The sequence below is a fragment of the Heterocephalus glaber genome, unplaced genomic scaffold (assembly GCF_053883595.1).
Source record: "Heterocephalus glaber isolate CG9 unplaced genomic scaffold, H.glaber_assembly_v1.0 deba00001457, whole genome shotgun sequence".
NCBI lineage: Eukaryota > Metazoa > Chordata > Mammalia > Rodentia > Bathyergidae > Heterocephalus > Heterocephalus glaber.
The window spans coordinates 26,385,496-26,404,642 of record NW_028258305.1 but is presented as its reverse complement, the minus strand read 5'-3'; the positions used below and the strand labels follow the sequence as shown (position 1 = coordinate 26,404,642).

Below are 19,147 nucleotides of genomic sequence, written 5' to 3'. Positions count from 1 at the left end.
TTCTTCCTATTAATATGGTCATGTCTACACTCATCATCTAGAACACTTGCCACAAATGAAATGAGTCTGTGGCTCTGTAACTCTTTGCTCAATATTTGCCTTACTAAGATTCGGGGGGAGGTTTTGCCAAGTGTGGCTCACGGCTGTGGCTCACGGCTGTGTCCCAGCCGTACCCCCAAACACACAGCCCAGGGCTAGACACATGGGAGGCTCTCGTGACTGTTGATTGAACAAACAGATGGAGATAGGACCTATAATTAGATTGGTTCCATGACAGTCAGGGTACTCCTCCCCAATCCAGACCCGAAGCCCGCAGGCCAGCTCCACATCCTCAGTATCAGCGAGTTTTGTCACCCAATTCCATGACTTCAAGTCTGTTTGAATGGAGGTGTTGCCATCTGGTGGCCAAACACAAGAACTACATTGAAAGGAGGACCCACCCACCCCCACCCCCACCCCCGCCAGCTTTTTTCCGTGGCCTCCTCTGGCTGACTGGACTACAGAGCGTCCATCCATCGTCTCTCCCTCGGCATACACCCCATCCCCAGCCACGGCAGCTCAGCCCCAACTTTTTCACTAACTCAGAAATGGCGCAAGAAAATAAAAACAGGGCCGGGAATTTAGCTCAGTGGTTTCGCCGCCTTCTGGGCAAGCACAAGGGCCCGAGTTTGATCCCCGGTACCAAAAAAAAAAAAAAGAAAAGAAAAACAACGCTGAGATTCCACCTCACTCCAAAAAAAAATGGTTGCTATCAAGAAATCAGGCAATAACAAATGCTGGTGGGGCTGTGGGGAAGAGGAACATTGCTCCACTGCTGGCAACCACTGTGGAAATCAGTATGGAGATTCCTCAAAGAATTAAAACTAGAGGTTCCATTTGACCCAGCTATTCCTCTTCCTGGTATCTTCCCCAAAGAATTAAAAGAATCATACCACAGTGATATATATACACCCGTGTTTATAGCAGCACAGTTTGTAATAGCTAAATCTTGGAAACAGCCCAAATGCCCATCAACTGATGAGTGGATAAAGAAGATGTGGGGTTTTAATAGAATGGAGTACTACTCTGCCATAAAGAAGGATAAGCTTCAGGCATTTATAGCTAAATGGATGGACCATGAGACCATACTCTTAAGTGAAATAAATCGGACACACATGTTTAGATACTGTATTGTTTCTCTGGTGTGAGAAACTGAAAGTGGAAATAAGGATTAAAATCTATAACAGATATTGGGAAATAGGAAGTGTTCAAATGGAGGAGAGAGGGAGAAAGGAAGAAAGAGACAAGAGGAAAAGTGAAAATAGAAGGAAAAAATGGAAACAATGCTTTTGTACAATAGGGAGTGAAGGGGGCTCGAGGGGGGAATGGGATAAAATTTATTTAAAAAAGAAATAGGGCCGGGGATTGAGCTCAGTAGTTTCAGCACCTGCCTCACAAGCACAAGGTCCCAAGTTCAATTCCTGGTATCAAAAGAAAAAAAAAGACTCAAGGCCATTACGGACAGCCAAAGTGCCACCATCCTCCCGTGACTGTGGAGCCAGAGTGACTCCATTTTGGAGCTGTCTCCTTTGTTCTCTCAGAATGACTCCATTTTGGAGCTGTCTCCTTTGTTCTCTCAAATTTGTGCTTATCCACTCAAAATTCCTAAGTTTATTACCCAGCCATCTGTGTACTCAGGAAGGACATTCCGGACACACTACCTATAAGGTAAACAGTTAATGGCTAACTGCCCACAAAAGATAGATGTGACCATTAGTCAGTGGACCTGCTAACCATCAGCTTATGACAGTCGACCCCTAACCTTTGCCCCCTTCTCCCTTGCAAAAATCTATACGTAACCCCCTTAACCCCCCCCCGAGCCTAACCAATCAAAACCCTACACTTCATATGTATTTAGCATTAACCAATCACCTGGCTACTAACAACCAAAGCTTGATGTATACTCAATAAAAACCCTGCTAGTTTCGAGGCTCGGGGCTCTCAATCTCGATCCGCTGCGTCGGTGACAATTGAGAGTCCCTGCTTAAGCTTGAATAAACGACCCTCGTGTGCTTACATCGGAAACGGTCGCCTGGTGGTCTTTGGGACATCGCGATCTGGGCACAACATTTGGGGGCTCGTCCGGGATCCCAAGACCTTCAGGACTCCCGTACCGGAGGGTCAACGCCGGCTGGTGAGTGTTTTCTTTGTGCTTGTAAAGTCTGGGCCTATTTTCTGGGAAGGTCGGCAGACGGTCTAGGCGGACGCGCTGCAAGGGCCGCCGACCCGGAATCCTGGAAGACGTTCCGGATTCCACTGGTGGGGACGGAGTGCCCCAAGAGTACGGGTCAGTGAGACTCCTGGAGGGACGGTGCGGGTCGCTCCCGCGGCACGGCAGGAGGCCGTCGTCCCATTTGCATTGCCTCCGATCGCGCGGAGGACGGTTTTGTCTCACCTTGTGCTTCTCTGTTGCGTTTGTGTGTCTGTTTGTGCTGACTTGGACCGAGACGATGGGACAGACTGTGACTACCCCTCTTTCCCTTGTAACAGACCATTTCAAAGAAGTTAGGGAGAGCGCTCATAACTTAAGTTTAGAAATTAAGAAGACTAAGTTCATCACCCTCTGTGGCTCAGAGTGGCCCTCCCTCGGGGTAGGATGGCCCCCCGAGGGAACTTTTGATTTGCAGATAATTCGCAGAGTTCGTAAAGCCATCCTCCCCCCCGATCAGATACCCTACATCGCCGTTTGGGAATTTCTGATTTCTAACCCGCCCCCATGGGTTAAGCTCTTTTTGCCTTCACAGCAGCAGCAACCGGAGTTAATCCTGACGGCCAAAGAAAAGGCTCCTAAAAAGCGCGCGGATGAAAAACAAACCGAAACCAAGCCAACCGCGCCACTTTACCCTGTCCTCCAGGGAGGGACCGAGGAAGATCTTATATTTCCTCCCCCCTATTCCCTCCCCTTTCTTCCGCCACAGCAGGCTGGAGGAGGTGACCCAGTCCCAGCCGGGGCTGGGGAGCCCGCCCCGGGCGCCGCCGACAACCGTGATGGTCCCGCCCAAAATACTCGTCACCGGCGCGCCGCCTCGCCGGCAGGACCGGCAGATTCAACTGTCTGCCCGCTGCGAGCAATAGGGCCCCCTGATGAACATGGAAACCAGCCTCATCATTACTGGCCCTTTGCTACCAGTGATCTTTATAATTGGCGCCGACAACATGCCAATTTCTCTGATAACCCTAGAGATTTGATTAACCTGTTAGAAACTGTTTTGTTTACCCATCAGCCCACTTGGGATGACTGTCAACAGCTTCTGCAGGTTCTGTTCACCACTGAGGAACGAGAGAGAATCCAGAATGAGGCCAGAAAATTGGTTCCTGGTGACAGTGGTCAGCCCACCACCAATGCAGACACCATCAACACTTCTTTTCCTCTGTCCCGACCTAACTGGGACTTCAATACGGCAGAAGGTAAGGAGAGACTTCGAGTCTATCGCCAGACTTTATTAAGAGGTCTCAGAGCAGCGGCGAGGAAGCCCACCAATTTGGCTAAGGTAGGAGATGTACAACAAAAGTTAGATGAAAGCCCTGCTGCTTTCCTAGAAAGAATTCAGGAAGCTTTTCGTAGGTACACTCCTATGGACCCAGAAGCAGTTGAGACAAAGGCAGCTGTAATAATACATTTTGTCAACCAGGCGGCACCAGACATTAAGAGAAAGTTACAGAAAGTAGATAGGTTAGGAGAAAAGAGTATTCAGGACTTAGTGGCAGTGGCAGAGAAAGTGTATAACAATAGAGAAACCGCAGAGGAGAAACGAGAAAAAGCTGATGACCGCCAGACCCGAAACTTAGCTCGGATCCTTCTGGCTGCCACTGCGGGAGAGCAGAAAGAATGTGAACGTAGACTAAAAAAGATTGTGATGGAAGGAGAAAACAAAGAGAGACGCAGAGAGCGCCCCCAGTTGGGGAAAAATCAATGTGCTTATTGCAAAGAATACGGACACTGGGCCAGGGACTGTCCTAAAAAGAAACAGCGAGAAGGACGCCCCAAGACCCCTATTCTGGCTGCGGATGAATCAAATGATTAGGGGGGACGGGGTTCGGCACCCCTCCCTGAGCCCAGGGTAACCCTAAAAGTGGAGGGGAGACCTATTGAGTTCCTGGTGGATACAGGGGCTCAACATTCAGTCCTACTCAAACCGTGTGGCCATATTTCTGATAAAACCTCCTGGGTTCAAGGAGCTACAGGCATGAAAAAGTATTCATGGACAACCCAAAGAACAGTAGACTTGGGAGTGGGCCAAGTAACCCACTCATTTATGGTTATACCAGACTGCCCCTACCCCTTATTAGGAAGAGACTTACTTACTAAATTAGGGGCTCAAATTCATTTCCAACCCGGGGGCACAAAAGTCCTTAATCAAGAGGGAAGGCCCATTCAGGTACTAACCATAAACCTGGAAGATGAATATCTACTACATCAAAAGAGGGCCCCTCCTGATCCTGATATGGAACAATGGCTCTCCATGTTCCCACAAGCATGGGCGGAAACTGGAGGCATGGGGCTAGCTATACACAGGGCACCGGTGTTTATAGAAATAAAACCTGGAGCAGATCCGGTACGAGTTCGCCAATATCCTATGCCCCTGGAGGCCCAGAAAGGAATAACTCCACACATCAGGAGGTTACTTGCTCAGGGGATTCTCAGACCTTGCCAATCGGCCTGGAACACCCCCTTGTTGCCAGTACGAAAACCTCATTCTAATGACTATCGGCCAGTGCAGGACCTCCGGGAGGTAAACAAGAGGGTTATGGACATCCACCCCACAGTGCCTAATCCATACACCCTATTGAGTTCTCTTCCCCCGAGCCATCGCTGGTACACAGTCTTAGATCTCAAAGATGCTTTTTTTAGCCTTCCACTGGCACCTAAAAGCCAACACATCTTTGCGTTTAAATGGAGTGATCCAGAGCAAGGCATCAACGGACAGCTGACGTGGACCCGATTACCTCAAGGATTCAAAAACTCTCCCACCATCTTCGACGAGGCCCTACATGAAGACCTGGGTGAGTTTCGCCTCCAGAACCCCCAACTAACTCTGTTACAATATGTAGATGACCTTCTTGTGGCAGCTGAGACACAGGAAGACTGCTTAAATGGAACCAAGAGACTCTTGATGGTCATAGGAGAGCTGGGGTATCGGGTGTCCGCTAAAAAGGCCCAGATCTGCAAACCCTGGGGTACGTGCTTAGAGAAGGGCAGAGATGGCTGTCGGATGCTAGAAAAGAGACAGTTCTTAAGATACCCACACCAGATTCCCCTCGAAAAGTCAGAGAATTCTTGGGATCGGCGGGCTTCTGCCGCCTATGGATACCAGGGTTCGCAGAGCTCGCAAAGCCCCTCTACGAGGCAACTAGAGACAGTCAGGCTTTTCAATGGACAGAAAAGCTACAAAAATCTTTCGATCAAATTAAAACAGCCTTGCTGACGGCACCAGCCTTGGGCTTGCCTGATATTACTAAGCCATTCCACCTTTACATTGATGAAAACAAAGGAGTCGCTAAGGGCGTCCTGACCCAGTATCTAGGGCCATGGCGCCGCCCAGTGGCGTACTTATCAAAAAGACTTGATCCAGTTGCGTCAGGATGGCCCCCGTGCCTAAGAATGATTGCAACAGTAGCTCTAATGGTCAAAGACGCTGACAAGTTGACATTAGGCCAAGAACTATGCGTGACCACCCCTCACGCCATTGAGGGAGTCCTAAAACAGCCTCCAGATCGATGGCTCAGTAATGCTCGCCTGACCCACTACCAGAGCTTACTCCTAAATCCAACCCGAGTTGTCTTTCAGGCCCCGGCTGCTTTAAACCCAGCCACACTGTTACCAGACCCGAACTTAGAGGCTCCGCTTCACGACTGCACAGATATCCTGGCCCAGGTACACGGAATTCGAGCAGATCTGAGTGACCAACCATGGCCAGACGCAGGCAACACCTGGTACACTGATGGAAGCAGCTTTGTTCGTGAGGGCCACAGGTATGCTGGGGCAGCTGTGGTGACAGAAACTGAGGTCATTTGGGCAGAACCATTGCCCACCGGGACCTCAGCACAACGGGCAGAACTCGTAGCCCTGACCAAGGCATTGACTTTAGGACGGGGCCTAAAGTTAAATGTATACACAGATAGCCGGTATGCCTTTGCCACTGCGCACGTCCATGGGGCCATCTACAAAGAAAGGGGACTCTTGACAGCTGAAGGAAAGACTATTAAAAACAAAAAAGAGATCCTTGCCCTCTTAACAGCCCTCTGGCTACCGAAAAAATTAGCCATTATCCATTGCCCAGGACACCAGAAGGGCGACACTCCAATTGCCAGAGGAAATAATCTAGCTGACCAGACGGCCCGAAAAATAGCTTTAAAGGTTGATCTGACACTGGCCACTCAGCTGCCCGATCCGGGAAGTGCAGCCCTACCAGAAAAACCCCAGTACACTGAAAAGGACTTAAATTGGATAAAACAATTACCTACGCCCCAGTGCCTCAACGGGTGGTAAAAATCTTCTGATTGTAAAGTCATCCTGCCTAAGACACTGGGAGAACAAGTTCTCTCCAAGATACACCGGACCACCCACATGGGCACTCGGAAAATGCAAGATCTCCTGAGACATGCTGAAATTAAGATCCGTGATGCTAATTCTACAATTGAACATATTGTTGCTACCTGCAAAGCCTGTCAATTGACAAATGCCACCCACAATAGGGCCAACCCAGGAAATAGGCTGAGGGGAAACCGACCTGGAGCCTATTGAGAATTGGACTTCACCGAGGTAAAACCTGAAAAGTACGGTTATAAATACTTGTTAGTTTTCGTAGATACTTTTTCAGGATGGATAGAAGCGTTTCCTACCAAACACGAGACAGCGCAGAGTGTGACTAAAAAGCTGCTAGAAGACATCCTGCCAAGGTACGGTTTTCCAGTAATGCTAGGATCAGATAATGGACCCGCCTTCATTTCCAAGGTGAGTCAAACCCTAGCACAGGTGTTGGGGACAGATTGGAAATTACATTGTGCATACAGACCCCAAAGCTCAGGACAGGTAGAAAGGATGAATAGAACCTTAAAAGAGACCTTAACTAAATTAACCTTAGAGACTGGCGGTGACTGGGTGACTCTCCTTCCCTTCGCCCTTTATAGGGTGCGCAATTCACCCTATAAAATGGGGTTGACCCCCTTTGAAATCATGTTTGGAATTCCCCCTCCCATTATCCCCAACCTTCACTCAAATGTACTTGTTAAATTTGATGACCAAAAGTTGTTACTTTCTTTAAAAAGCCTCCAAAGTGTACACGAAGACATCTGGCCTAAGTTAAAAGCCTTATACCAGACCGGACCACCTCCTGAGCCCCATCGCTACCGACCTGGAGACTGGGTCTTCGTTCGGAGACACCGGCAGAAAGACCTTGAGCCCCGTTGGAAAGGACCCTACGTCACAGTCCTGACCACGCCCACTGCTCTCAAGGTCGACGGGATTGCTTCGTGGGTACACTACACTCACGTTCGCCCTGCAGATCCTCACACTGTCCTAGAAGACTTCGTTCCATCATGGCAGGTGTCCAGAGACCAAGACAGTCCCCTCAAACTCAAGCTACGTCGTCGACGATCGTGATTATGATAACTGTACTTTTGACACCGACACTAGGAGGACAAAACCCATATGCTCCCTTAAATTTAACCTAGATGATCATTAGTACGTCTACGGGCAACATTGTTAATAGTTCATCCGAAGTGGCTCCACCACTTACCTGGTGGCCAGACCTAGACTTTGACCTGTGTTCGCTCGCCACAGGGACTTGGAACACTGGAAACTGGAAAATCGGGCCTAGAGGAGAGCCAATATATAAAAAAGGCATAGGCCAATGTAATACTAATAGAACATCCCTGCCCATGGCTCCAGTACCCATGGCCCCTCCTAGACTTGACCCTGGGTGTAGCCATTCTCTTGATAGAAACATCCTACAAAACACCCCCTTTTATGTTTGTCCGGGAGAAAGGCGCACACAGTCTCAGATAAACAAGTGCGGGGGACCTGACCAGTTCTATTGTGCCAAATGGGGATGTGAGTCCACGGGCACCGTCTCCTGGGCCCCGCCTGTCAAGGACGATTTTATTTCTTTAAAAAGAGTCCCTGGGCCCCCTGGCCTGCAGACAAATCAAAAGGGTGGTAATTTCTTAGTTCTTAGTGGCCCCTGTACCGGGTTCCTCTGTAACCCGGTCAGACTTTCATTCATGGATTCAGGTAAAAGGTACACTAAATGGAAAACAGGCCAGACTTGGGGACTCCGTCTATATCAAGATGGTTATGATACCGGGTTGTTATTCACTATAAAACTGAAGGCAGAGCCGCTCACCATAGGGTCTCCCCAATTGATAGGGCCAAACTTGGCGCTAGCTCCAATAGCCCCTTTCAGACCTATTAAGCCCCCTCCCCCAAAAAGCTCGCCTATGTCACCAAAACCAAACGCCTCCGTACGGCCATCAGACTTAACCTCCGCTTCCACATCCCCGCCCTTGATTCAAATGATCACCCAGATTGATAAAGTCGATCATAACCGGGACCAGGACCCCCTTTGGGAACTGATGGTTCACACCTTTAAAGCCCTAAATGCATCTAGGCCAGACCTCACTCAGTCCTGCTGGCTATGTTATGATACTAAGCCCCCATACTATAAAGCAGTAGCTTATCTAGACAATTTCACTAAGTCAGACAGCCCGACTCAATGTAGATGACAACAAAAAGGGACAGCTAGGCTGACCCTACAATCAGTAACTGGGCAAGGAACTTGTGTCGGCAGTGTCCCGGCCTCCCACCAACACCTTTGTAACAAAACCATCCTTAGACCTAGGCCTAAATATCTCATTCCCCCTTATGACGGGTGGTGGGCCTGTTCCTCTGGACTTACCCCTTGTGTACATGGGCTAGTGTTAAAACAAACAAGAGATTTCTGTGTACTTGTACAATTAGTCCCCTGGTTGTTATATCACTCAGAAAAAGACATCCCCAGCCGCCTGGCTAAAACCCAGGTCAGAGTTAAGCGAGAACCTGTAACGGCCATTACTTTGACCGTTCTCTTAAGATTAGGACTAGCTGGGACAGGAACGGGAGTTTCATCGCTACTAATACACAATAAATATTATAATGACTTAAGGACAGCCATAGATATAGATATTGAAAGGCTAGAAAGCTCCATCTCCCACCTCCAAGAGTCTTTAACTTCACTAGCAGAGGTAGTCCTCCAAAACCGAAGGGGGCTGGACTTAATTTTCCTTCAACAAGGAGGACTCTGTGTTGCACTAGGTGAAGAATGCTGTTTCTATATAGATCATTCAGGAGTAGTCAAAGAATCCATGGCTAAAGTTAGAAAAGGCATCGCCAAACATAAACAAGAAAGAGAACAATCTCAAACCTGGTTCGAATCTTGGTTTAATTCTTCCCCTTGGCTCACTACCCTAATTTCTACCCTGTTGGGCCCCTTGCTTATCGTGTTGCTACTATTAACCTTTGGACCTTGCATACTTAATAGACTAGTTTCGTTCATTAAAAAGCGAATTAACGCTGTTCAGTTAATGGTACTCAGGTCCCAATACCAGCCAATACCTATTGATTTGACAGAATTAACCCCCAGAGGCCCATGATTGGCCCTCTACAGCACCCTGAGAAGGGGGGAATGTGGAGCCAGAGTGACTCCATTTTGGAGCTGTCTCCTTTGTTCTCTCAGAATGACTCCATTTTGGAGCTGTCTCCTTTGTTCTCTCAAATTTGTGCTTATCCACTCAAAATTCCTAAGTTTATTACCCAGCCATCTGTGTACTCAGGAAGGACATTCCGGACACACTACCTATAAGGTAAACAGTTAATGGCTAACTGCCCACAAAAGATAGATGTGACCATTAGTCAGTGGACCTGCTAACCATCAGCTTATGACAGTCGACCCCTAACCTTTGCCCCCTTCTCCCTTGCAAAAATCTATACGTAACCCCCTTAACCCCCCCCGAGCCTAACCAATCAAAACCCTACACTTCATATGTATTTAGCATTAACCAATCACCTGGCTACTAACAACCAAAGCTTGATGTATACTCAATAAAAACCCTGCTAGTTTCGAGGCTCGGGGCTCTCAATCTCGATCCGCTGCGTCGGTGACAATTGAGAGTCCCTGCTTAAGCTTAAATAAACGACCCTCGTGTGCTTACATCAGAAACGGTCTCCTGGTGGTCTTTGAGACATCGCGATCTGGGCACAACATGACCACCTCTGGTCCCTGAGGGGATATGTGGAGACACCAATCTTGTTCCTTTACCACAGCTTGTTGTTGACAGAAGAGCACCTTCCAGACTGTGACCCTCTGCATCCTCTTCCTCAGCTCTCTTCCTCCCTTGTGTCCACACATCCACTGGGTCACATTACAACCGGGCTCAGACTTTCAAAAGTCAACATTTAAACCCAGCCTATAAAACAGAAAATGGAGTTCTGCCTGCAGTCTAAAAAGAGTTTGTTGCTTTCAAGTATGAGTCTCTCCAGCTCCACGGATCCAACAAATCCTTGCTGGGTTGCTACTGTGTGCCAGGCTCTCCTCGTCCAGCTGTGAGAAAGTCAGCAACAGATAAACTTACCAAGAACCACTGCCTGGTGGACAGTGCATTCTAGTGGACCATCTTTCGCTATGGACCTTTTACCCTGGAACTCCTCATCCTGTGTCGTCTACTGTCACCTGCGGTGAGGTGAGCATCCTCCCTGCCACCTTTCGGAGCAGTGTGCATTTGACATTGAAAAGGATTGAGCGCTAAAAGGATTGATTCACAGGAACACAGCTGCTCTACAAGTTCATATTATCTTCATGTGTTTGGCATGTGCGTCTTTATATTTCCATGTACCATGTTTTATTTTCACCACAGCATTTAGATGGGGTGCAGTGGCAGTACCCCAAAGCCATCTCATAAGAGCATGGCAAACCTGGATGCATGGTAGTCACTTGTCACTCCCCAGAAGCCCCCTAGCCCATTCTATATGGCCATTCTGAGGCAGTTGTAGCCAGGGCTGGCTGCTTAAGGACAATGAAGCATCCGTGAATGTCCCCTATCAGAACACTGCTCCTCCAGTGGACAGCCAGCATCCTGGGCAGCTCACAAGTAATGAAGATTTTTCTCTCACTCCCATAACACCACACTGTTGGCCACTGGCACAGCCCAAGATGGCACTACTACCAGTGCCGCAGTCCTCACTAAGGGATGGGAGGACATCCCCAGCATTTATGATGTTCTTCATTAATTTTCCAGAGGGAAGCCTGATTCTTCCAATTTCACTATAGTCCCTTCTGTGCGGTAATTTAAACAAGGCTTCTCTAAGGCAAAGTCGAAGGACATAGAGTACTACCCAAGAATGCCACCTTAAAAGCATTCTGAAGGGGCCCTGCACTAGTGCCCCAGCACCCTGGTCCTTCCCTGCCTCAGGGTGGAAGTTCTCCCAGCAGGTACAGTCAACACCAGGAGAGGCCACCCAAAACCTGCCCCACTGTCTCCTTCGTTTAGGAACTGACCATTAGTTCCAAATTTTTCTTCATGGCTCCTCCCAGAAGCCCCATCATATTCCACCCTTCTACTCAAGATTCTTACCACTGGTGGATAGAGTCAGCTTTCCCAAGGGTCACTTATTACAAATAGATAGGCTGTGCCATCTTAAGTTAGTTTCTCTTGTTCCCCTCCTCAAACCTAAGTGGAAATTGAACCCAGGGCCTCAAGTGTGCCAGGTGAGCACTCTTCCACTAAGCTACAATTTCAAGCCTTTTGTGGTGGGGGGGGGGGCAGGGATCAAACTCAGGACCTTGCGCTCACTAGGCAGGCACACCACTGAGCTACATCCCGGGCCCCAGGTCTTTTTATATTTTATTTTGAAATGAGGTCTCACTTAGTTGCTTAGGCTGGCTTTAAACCTGTGATCCTGCCACTTCAGCCTATGAGTAGCTGGGATTATGAGGATGTACCACTTTGCCCAGTTTAAACAAAATTATTAATACAATACGACAAATTACAGAAAAGAAAAATTGCGATTGATGTAGCTCAGCAGTAGAGTGCTTGTCTAGCATGTGTGAGGCACAGAGTCCATTCAATTCCCAGCACTGAAAAAAGGGAGGAGGGAGTGACAGATTAATGAAATAATTCTGCCATGTTGACACACACACGTATCCACAGCATGTTCACTAATAAAAACAACTAGAAACATAAGTGAATGTTTGGTGTGGGTTGTTTGTTTTTTTGGTACCCGGAATCGAACTCGGGTACTGGCGCTTACGCAGCAGGCGGCGAAACCACTGAGCTAAATGCCCGGCCCTTGTGTGGGTTTTAGGAAACAAAACAAGGACAGCTGACAGGGGAACCATTTCAAGCTCTAAAGTAGCAGGCTCATAGGTGGTGGAGTGGAGGGAGACAAGCGCGAAGAAGTTAACTAAAATTGTGAATGAACTGCCACCGGCCCAGGGTGGAATGGTGGGAGGGCTTCCAGGAGCAGCACAAACAAGAGGAGATGGCAGCTGTTCACAATTGTCACTTGGGCTAAAATGGCAAGCCCCAATCCTGTCTACAAGAAGCCTACTTTAAATATAAATGTGAACACAGGTTAAAAGTATAAGATGATGGGCCGGGGATTTAGCTCAGTGGTTTCACCGCCCGCTGTGCAAGAGCAAGGACCCAAGTTCGATCCCCAGTACCAAAAAAAGAAAAAAAAGTCACAAAAAGCATAAGATGATGGCCTGGAGGTGTAGCTCAGTGGTGGAGTGCTTGCCTAGCATGTGTGAGTCCCTGTTTCTATTTCGAGCACCACAAAGTTATAAAGTACAACATAATAAGAAAAGGAAAATGATACACTATCCAAACACTAATCGGAACAACTGTAATGACTGCATTAATATCAGGCACAGTAAGCTTCAGTACACCAATTATTAGCAAAGATAAAAAAGAATGTTACTCCACCTGCCTCCCAAGCATCACTATCAATGAACTTGGCCTAGTTGAATTTTTTTTTTTTTTTGGTACTAAAGATCAAACTCAGGTCCTTGCGCTTGTGTAGCAGGTGGCAAAACCACTGAGCTAAACCCCCGGCCCCCTAGTTGAATTTTTAGATCTCCATCCAAAGTGTTCACGTGAAACATTCATCAAGATATTTAAAGACATAAAACAAGCCTAGCCAGGTGTGGTGGTGCATGCCTGTAATCCCAACACTCGGGAGGCTGAGGCAGGAGGATCTGCAGGATCCACTGTGAGTTTGGGGCCAGCCTGGACTGCATAGTGAGATCAAGAATAGCCTGAACTGCAAAGCAAGACCCTGTCTCAAAAAACAAAAATAAAAACAAAACAAACAAACAAAAACAAGCCTAAAAATATTACTTACTAAGAAAGGGGTCAATTCACCAAGAAGATATAACAATCCTAATTTCGTGGCACCTAACAAAAGAGCTTCCATACACATAAGGCCAAAACTAATGGAAATCAAAGGAGAAATGACACAGACAATAACCGAGAGCTATAATTAGGTTATGAAACCTAGATAGAAAAGCAGATAAAAAACCAGTGAAGGATATAAAAGATCTTGAAAGAATTGAAATTGTACAAAATACATCTTCTGATCAAATGAAGTTAAACTGAAAATTAACAAAAAAGATGCCTGGATATCCCCTTAAATACTTGGAAACTTAATTACTGATGGGAACATATGTCAGTCAGCTCTTCATTCATATGGCAAAACATCTGACATAACCAGCTTAATGAAGGAAAGATTTATTTTGGTTTTCGTTTTTTGGAACCAGGGATCAAACTTGGGACCTTCCGCTTGCAAGGCAGGTGGTGGAACCACTGAGCTAAATCCCCGGCCCAGCATTAATTCTTATCTTTGTTGTCTGGTATGAGTGGTTTTTGTTTTTTTTGTTTTTTTGTTTTTTTGGGGTGTTTTTGGTACCAGGGTTTGAACTCAGGTCCTTGCATTTGCAAAGCAGGCGCCGGAACCACTGAGCTATATCCCCAGCCCATGAGTGTGTTTTTTTTTTTATTCTGCTTGCTTTTACAATTTTTCTCTTGATCATTAGATTTTAGCAATGTTTGTCTTTTTAAATTAAGTATAATTGACAAAATTATATATATTCTAGGTATCTCAAAACATGAGATATCTCAAAACACATGTTGTGATATGATTACTACAATCAAGCTAATTAACTTATCATCACCTCACAAACTTAGAGCAATTCTTAATTTCTTCTGCTTAGAAATATTTCATAATAGCACGTCAAAAAAATACTCTTAAAAAGAAAAATGCTCAGCATCTCAGTTCAAGAGATAGATTAAAACAGTTAAGTGAACACCATTACAATTTCTTGAAATCTCTATATATTAGTGTACTTTTGACAAAAACTGGCAATGCCATATATACTATTTTGTAACCTGCTGTTTCACTTAGCAGAGTGTAATAGACACGTTTTACCTCAATAAATTCATGTCAACATCAAGATCTCTTTTTTTTTTTTTTTTTTTTTTTTTGGTACCAGGGATCGAACTCCGGTCCTTGCACTTGCGCAACAGGAGGCAAAACCACTGAGCTAAATCCCTAGCCCAAGATCTCTTAATGATATAACTAATAACTCTTGTTTTATCCCCATTATTAGATTTGAGTAATTTCATCTAATGTGTCATGGAGTGATACTCTTTACACAGTTTGGGATTTTTGGATATCTGAGTTTATAGCTTCCATCAAATTTGCACCTGAAAGATTTGATTTTTTCCAATGTGTTTCTACTATGTTCACTCTCTTATTCCTTTCTGGAACTCTAATTAGTGGTATAATCTCATAAATCACTGAGTTTTAGGATTTCAGTCAGGGTAATTTCCATAGCTATGTATGTCTATTCACAGGTAATTTCTTCTGCAATTTCTTTTTCCTTTTTTTTTTTTTTTTGGTACCGGGGGATCGAACTCGGGTCCTTGTGCTTGCAAGGCAGGTGGCAGAACCACCGAGCTAAATCCCCGGCCTCTTCTGCAATTTCTAACCAATGTGCTGTTGAACCCATCCCATCAATTTTTCACTTTAGCTATTGTGTCCTTTAGTTCTAAAAAACATATAACTTCTTGGGGCCTTTTTTAGATTTTTTTTTTTTTTTTTTTTTTTTTTTTTTGGTACTGGGTTTCAAACTCAGGACCTTGTGCTTTCGAAGCAAGTGTCGGCACCACTGAGCTAAATCCCCGGCCCACCTTTTTTAAATTCTATACTTGTCTTCTCATCATGTGTACATTTTCCCTTGAGTCCCTGAACATCTTTATATAGTTTTTTAAAAAGTACTTGCATGCTAATTCAAGATTATACATTTAGAGATGAGGTCTTGTAGTTGATACTCTCCTGGTACATATCATGTTTTCTTGCATGTTAGCTTGTGGAGTAATTGTTGAGAGAGTACAAATGGACACCGAGAATGTCCCACTGGTGAGTGTCTGCATTTTGTCCTTTTTTTTTTGTACCGGGGATCAAACTTGGGACCTTGTGTTTGTGAGGCAGGAAGCAGAACCACTGAGCGAAATCCCTGGCCCCATTTTGTCTTTCTTGAAGAGTGCTGAAATTGGGAGTAGGGTCAGGTAGGTGAGTTTTACAGAGACACTAAAAGCTTCCCGTGCAGTTTACACACTTGGTTAGGTGGGTCTGGGGCAGTGGCTCTAAATCAGAAGGAATATTGCCCTTCCTCTCACCCTAGGAACATCAGCAATGTCTGGCGTCACTCTTGGCTGTCACCACCAGGAAGGTGCTACTTGCATCTAGTGAGCAGAGGCCACACCCTATAATACCCAGAGCAGCCCGCTGCAACAAATAATTACACACACAAATATCAATTGTTCCAAGGTTGGGCCAGGAATGTAGCTCAGTGGTGCCACCACCTGCTTCGCGAGCGCAAGGTCCTGAGTTCGATCTCTGGTACCAAAAAAAAAAGTTCCAAGGTTGAAAAACTCTGATCTAGTGTACCAGTACCCTAAGGCCAATTTTGCCCCATGCCATGGACTGAGCATTTGTCCCACAGAAATCCACACGTTGAAATCCTAACTCCCAAGCTGGAGCTCATTTGTAGAGTGCCTGCCTAGCATGGGTGAGGACCTGGCCTATCCCTGGTACTGAAAAAAAAAAAAAAAAGAAAAAGAAAAAAAGAAATCCTAACTCCCAATGTGATTATATTAGAACGTGGGGATTTAGGTGGTAATGAGAGTCTTGAGAATGAAGCCCTTGTGAATGGACCCTAGAGAACCCTCTGGTCCTTGTCAGGATACAAGGAGAATGCAATGCGCACCCAGAACCCAATCATACCAGCTCCCTGATCTCAAACTTAACCCTCTAGAGCCATGAGACATAAATTTCTATTGCTCATACGCCATGTAGCCTGTGATATTTTGTTAGAGAGGCTTGAACTGACGAAAATACCCTACAACTAAGATTTCTAATGAATACTCTGTGTGTACAACACGGTCTCTCCACTCTCCACTCTGGCAGCTTGGAAGTGGAACATCGCACACTGATGTACGCTCTAGAATTCATTCTGCTCCCAGCATCCTGGTAGTTGTTTTTCCAGCAGCTGTTCTTCGCTGGGCTTAGTAGAGTCTTACCCCACACATGCACAGCTTACTATTTGGCCAGAATTCAAAGGAACTCCATGCAAATTGCTGGCACTCCTCCTCTGCCTAGCTTCCTCCTCTCCAGTACTCTGCCCACAAATTCCAGCTGTGTCCAAACTCTAAATGAGGACTCTGGGTCTGTTTGGTGCCTCCTTCCATGGGCTCAGTATGTAAAGCCTGGGGAAACGAAGGCTTCACCACACAGCTCTCCTATTTCCACACGGCTCACAAGGCAAGGCAATGTCTTTATTTAGGGCTATCTTTTCAAGGGTGTTTATATAATGAACAGCCTTGAAAAATAAGAGATGTCTCTCTGTGGACCAAACAGCAGGTTTGTGTGCTGACCAGTGTGATAAAGATAATGTCTCCCTCCGGGACAAAGGTTAAACAGCCAACTGCCCATTCTGAATAATTCTCATTCCCTAAGCTCAGGGTTCCCCCTCTGTAATGCAGCCCATGATATATTCAGTCACTTGAAGCCCTTCACTTCACCCATGGGAGCTGGAAATCAAGGAACCAGTGCAAATACTTCCACACTGGCCAGCTCTACTGCTGTAATAAAATCTGTCTCAGACTTAGGAGTCTTTTTTCTTTTGCCAACATCCATGAAATGGTAGCATGCTAACTTTTTAACTTGCAAGTAGTATAAAATCTCAGATTTTACAATTCTTGCCACACTTATTAGGTGCTAACCTCTGGTTGTAAGAGGCGTCACACACACACACACACACACACATGCACGCACACACAAATGTATATAAACTGTCCCTTGTATAGCCTACGATCTAACATGAAAAACAAAGATTTTCAAAGAGAAGCAAACATAATTTTAAAATGGCAACACTACCAAGAAAGAAATCAAGAAATTACAACAGAGAATGACAAGAGGGATCATTTTAGATTGAAAGGTTAGGAGAAGCCTCTGTGAACAGGAGACATTTAGACTGAGCCTGAAGGATCAAAAAAACCAGAATATGCAACAAGAATAGGAAAGTGCCTTCCAACAGCATCTTCAAAGGTCAAGAGACATCCTGAAAGAAAATCTAAGCTATAGTCAGGTTCCTGCTTGGTAAGGTCCAAATCAGTTTCTCAACTCTTTTAGAATCTACCCTAGCACCTGGTTAAAAATATCAGTGCCCCAAGCCCATCGCAGACCAATTAAATCACAATGTTTAAGAATAGAGGAGTGCAAGCTTGAGACCTGCCTGGGCAACTTGGTAAGACCTTGTCTCTAAATAAACAAACAAACAAACAACTAAGAGGACTGGGGATGTAGATCAGTGGTAGAGCACCCCTAGGTCCAATCTTGTTATGCTTTATATCTAGGCGTTCCCCAAGAGCCTCATACATCCATAGGTGAGGCTTTTGGAAGGTGATAGGATTATGGGAGTTTACAGCTGGCTTGCTGTCAGGAAGTGGTGGTCACAGGGGGCGTGCCCTGGGAGGATGTATCTCCTTGCTTAGCTCCTCCTTTCTTTCCTGTTTCCTGACTGCCAGGATGTTAGCAGCTTTCCTCCACCCAGGCCTCTCTACCATGCCGTCCTGCCTTGAAGCCAGCCAACTATGGACAGAAACACGGGTCAAAATAAACCTCTGTTAAATTCAGGTGTAGGATATTTTGTGCCAGCAATGAAGACAGTGACTAAAAGAGATGCCCAGGACCCCCAAAAATAAAAAAGGTGAAGTTCAACCACTGATGTTTTAGTATTTCTAAGTGATTTTAATGTGCAGCCAGGGTTAAGGACTAGCTAATTGACCCTGAAATTCTTGTAAGAATTTGGTTTTATTGAGAAGTTTAGATTTGAGTTAAAGGGTAATAAAAAGCCACTAAGAGGATTTAAGAATTAAAAGATACTGATATGATTTATTTTCAAAGGGCCTCTGGCTGCTATGAGAAGAATGGGTTGGAGGAGATGAATGGTGGCAACAAGAAGATGAGTTGGAAGTTCCTGAATTGGTCTGGGCAGGAGATGCTAGAGGCTTGGGCTATGGTGTGACCATGAAAATTCCAGGAAGCAAGATTGGATGAGTAGAGTGGAGCCAGATTATGAGGATGCTTAAACATCCAGTGAAGGAAATCAGACTTTACCTTGTGACTATTCAGAGAAAAGCATGTAAGATCCTATATTAGGATTACATCCAGGAGAAATGTAACAGAAAATATAATTTCCAGTGACTTAAACACAGAGGTTTATTTTCTTATATAAACAAGGAATCTGTAAGTAGTATCATTTGTTCAGCTGCTCAGTGATGTCAGAAGCAACATCTTGATCTTTCCCTCATGGTTGAAAAATGGTTGCTGCAGCTCCTGCAGTCACATTCAAGAAAGTAAGGGGGGTGAACTGGTACACCACTCACAATTGCATCTCTTTTTTTTTTTTTGGTACCGGGGATCAAACTCGGGACCTTGCACTTGGAAGGCAGGTGCTGGAACCACTGAGCTAAATCCCCGCCCCCAGAATTGCATCTTTTAACAGGCAAT

At 45.7% G+C, this 19,147-nt stretch overlaps 1 protein-coding gene across 1 annotated transcript; it reads left to right on the top strand.

Moving 5' to 3' along the window:
- The first annotated feature begins 1,525 nt into the window (after positions 1 to 1,525).
- On the top strand, positions 1,526 to 10,653 carry LOC110345566 (uncharacterized). The gene is made up of 2 exons (XM_087216456.1): positions 1,526 to 3,447; positions 7,309 to 10,653. Exons 1-2 carry the CDS (start codon positions 2,490 to 2,492, stop codon positions 7,344 to 7,346), a joined length of 996 nt encoding a protein of 331 aa, XP_087072582.1. The 5' UTR covers positions 1,526 to 2,489; the 3' UTR covers positions 7,347 to 10,653.
- Positions 10,654 to 19,147: the final 8,494 nt, after the last annotated feature.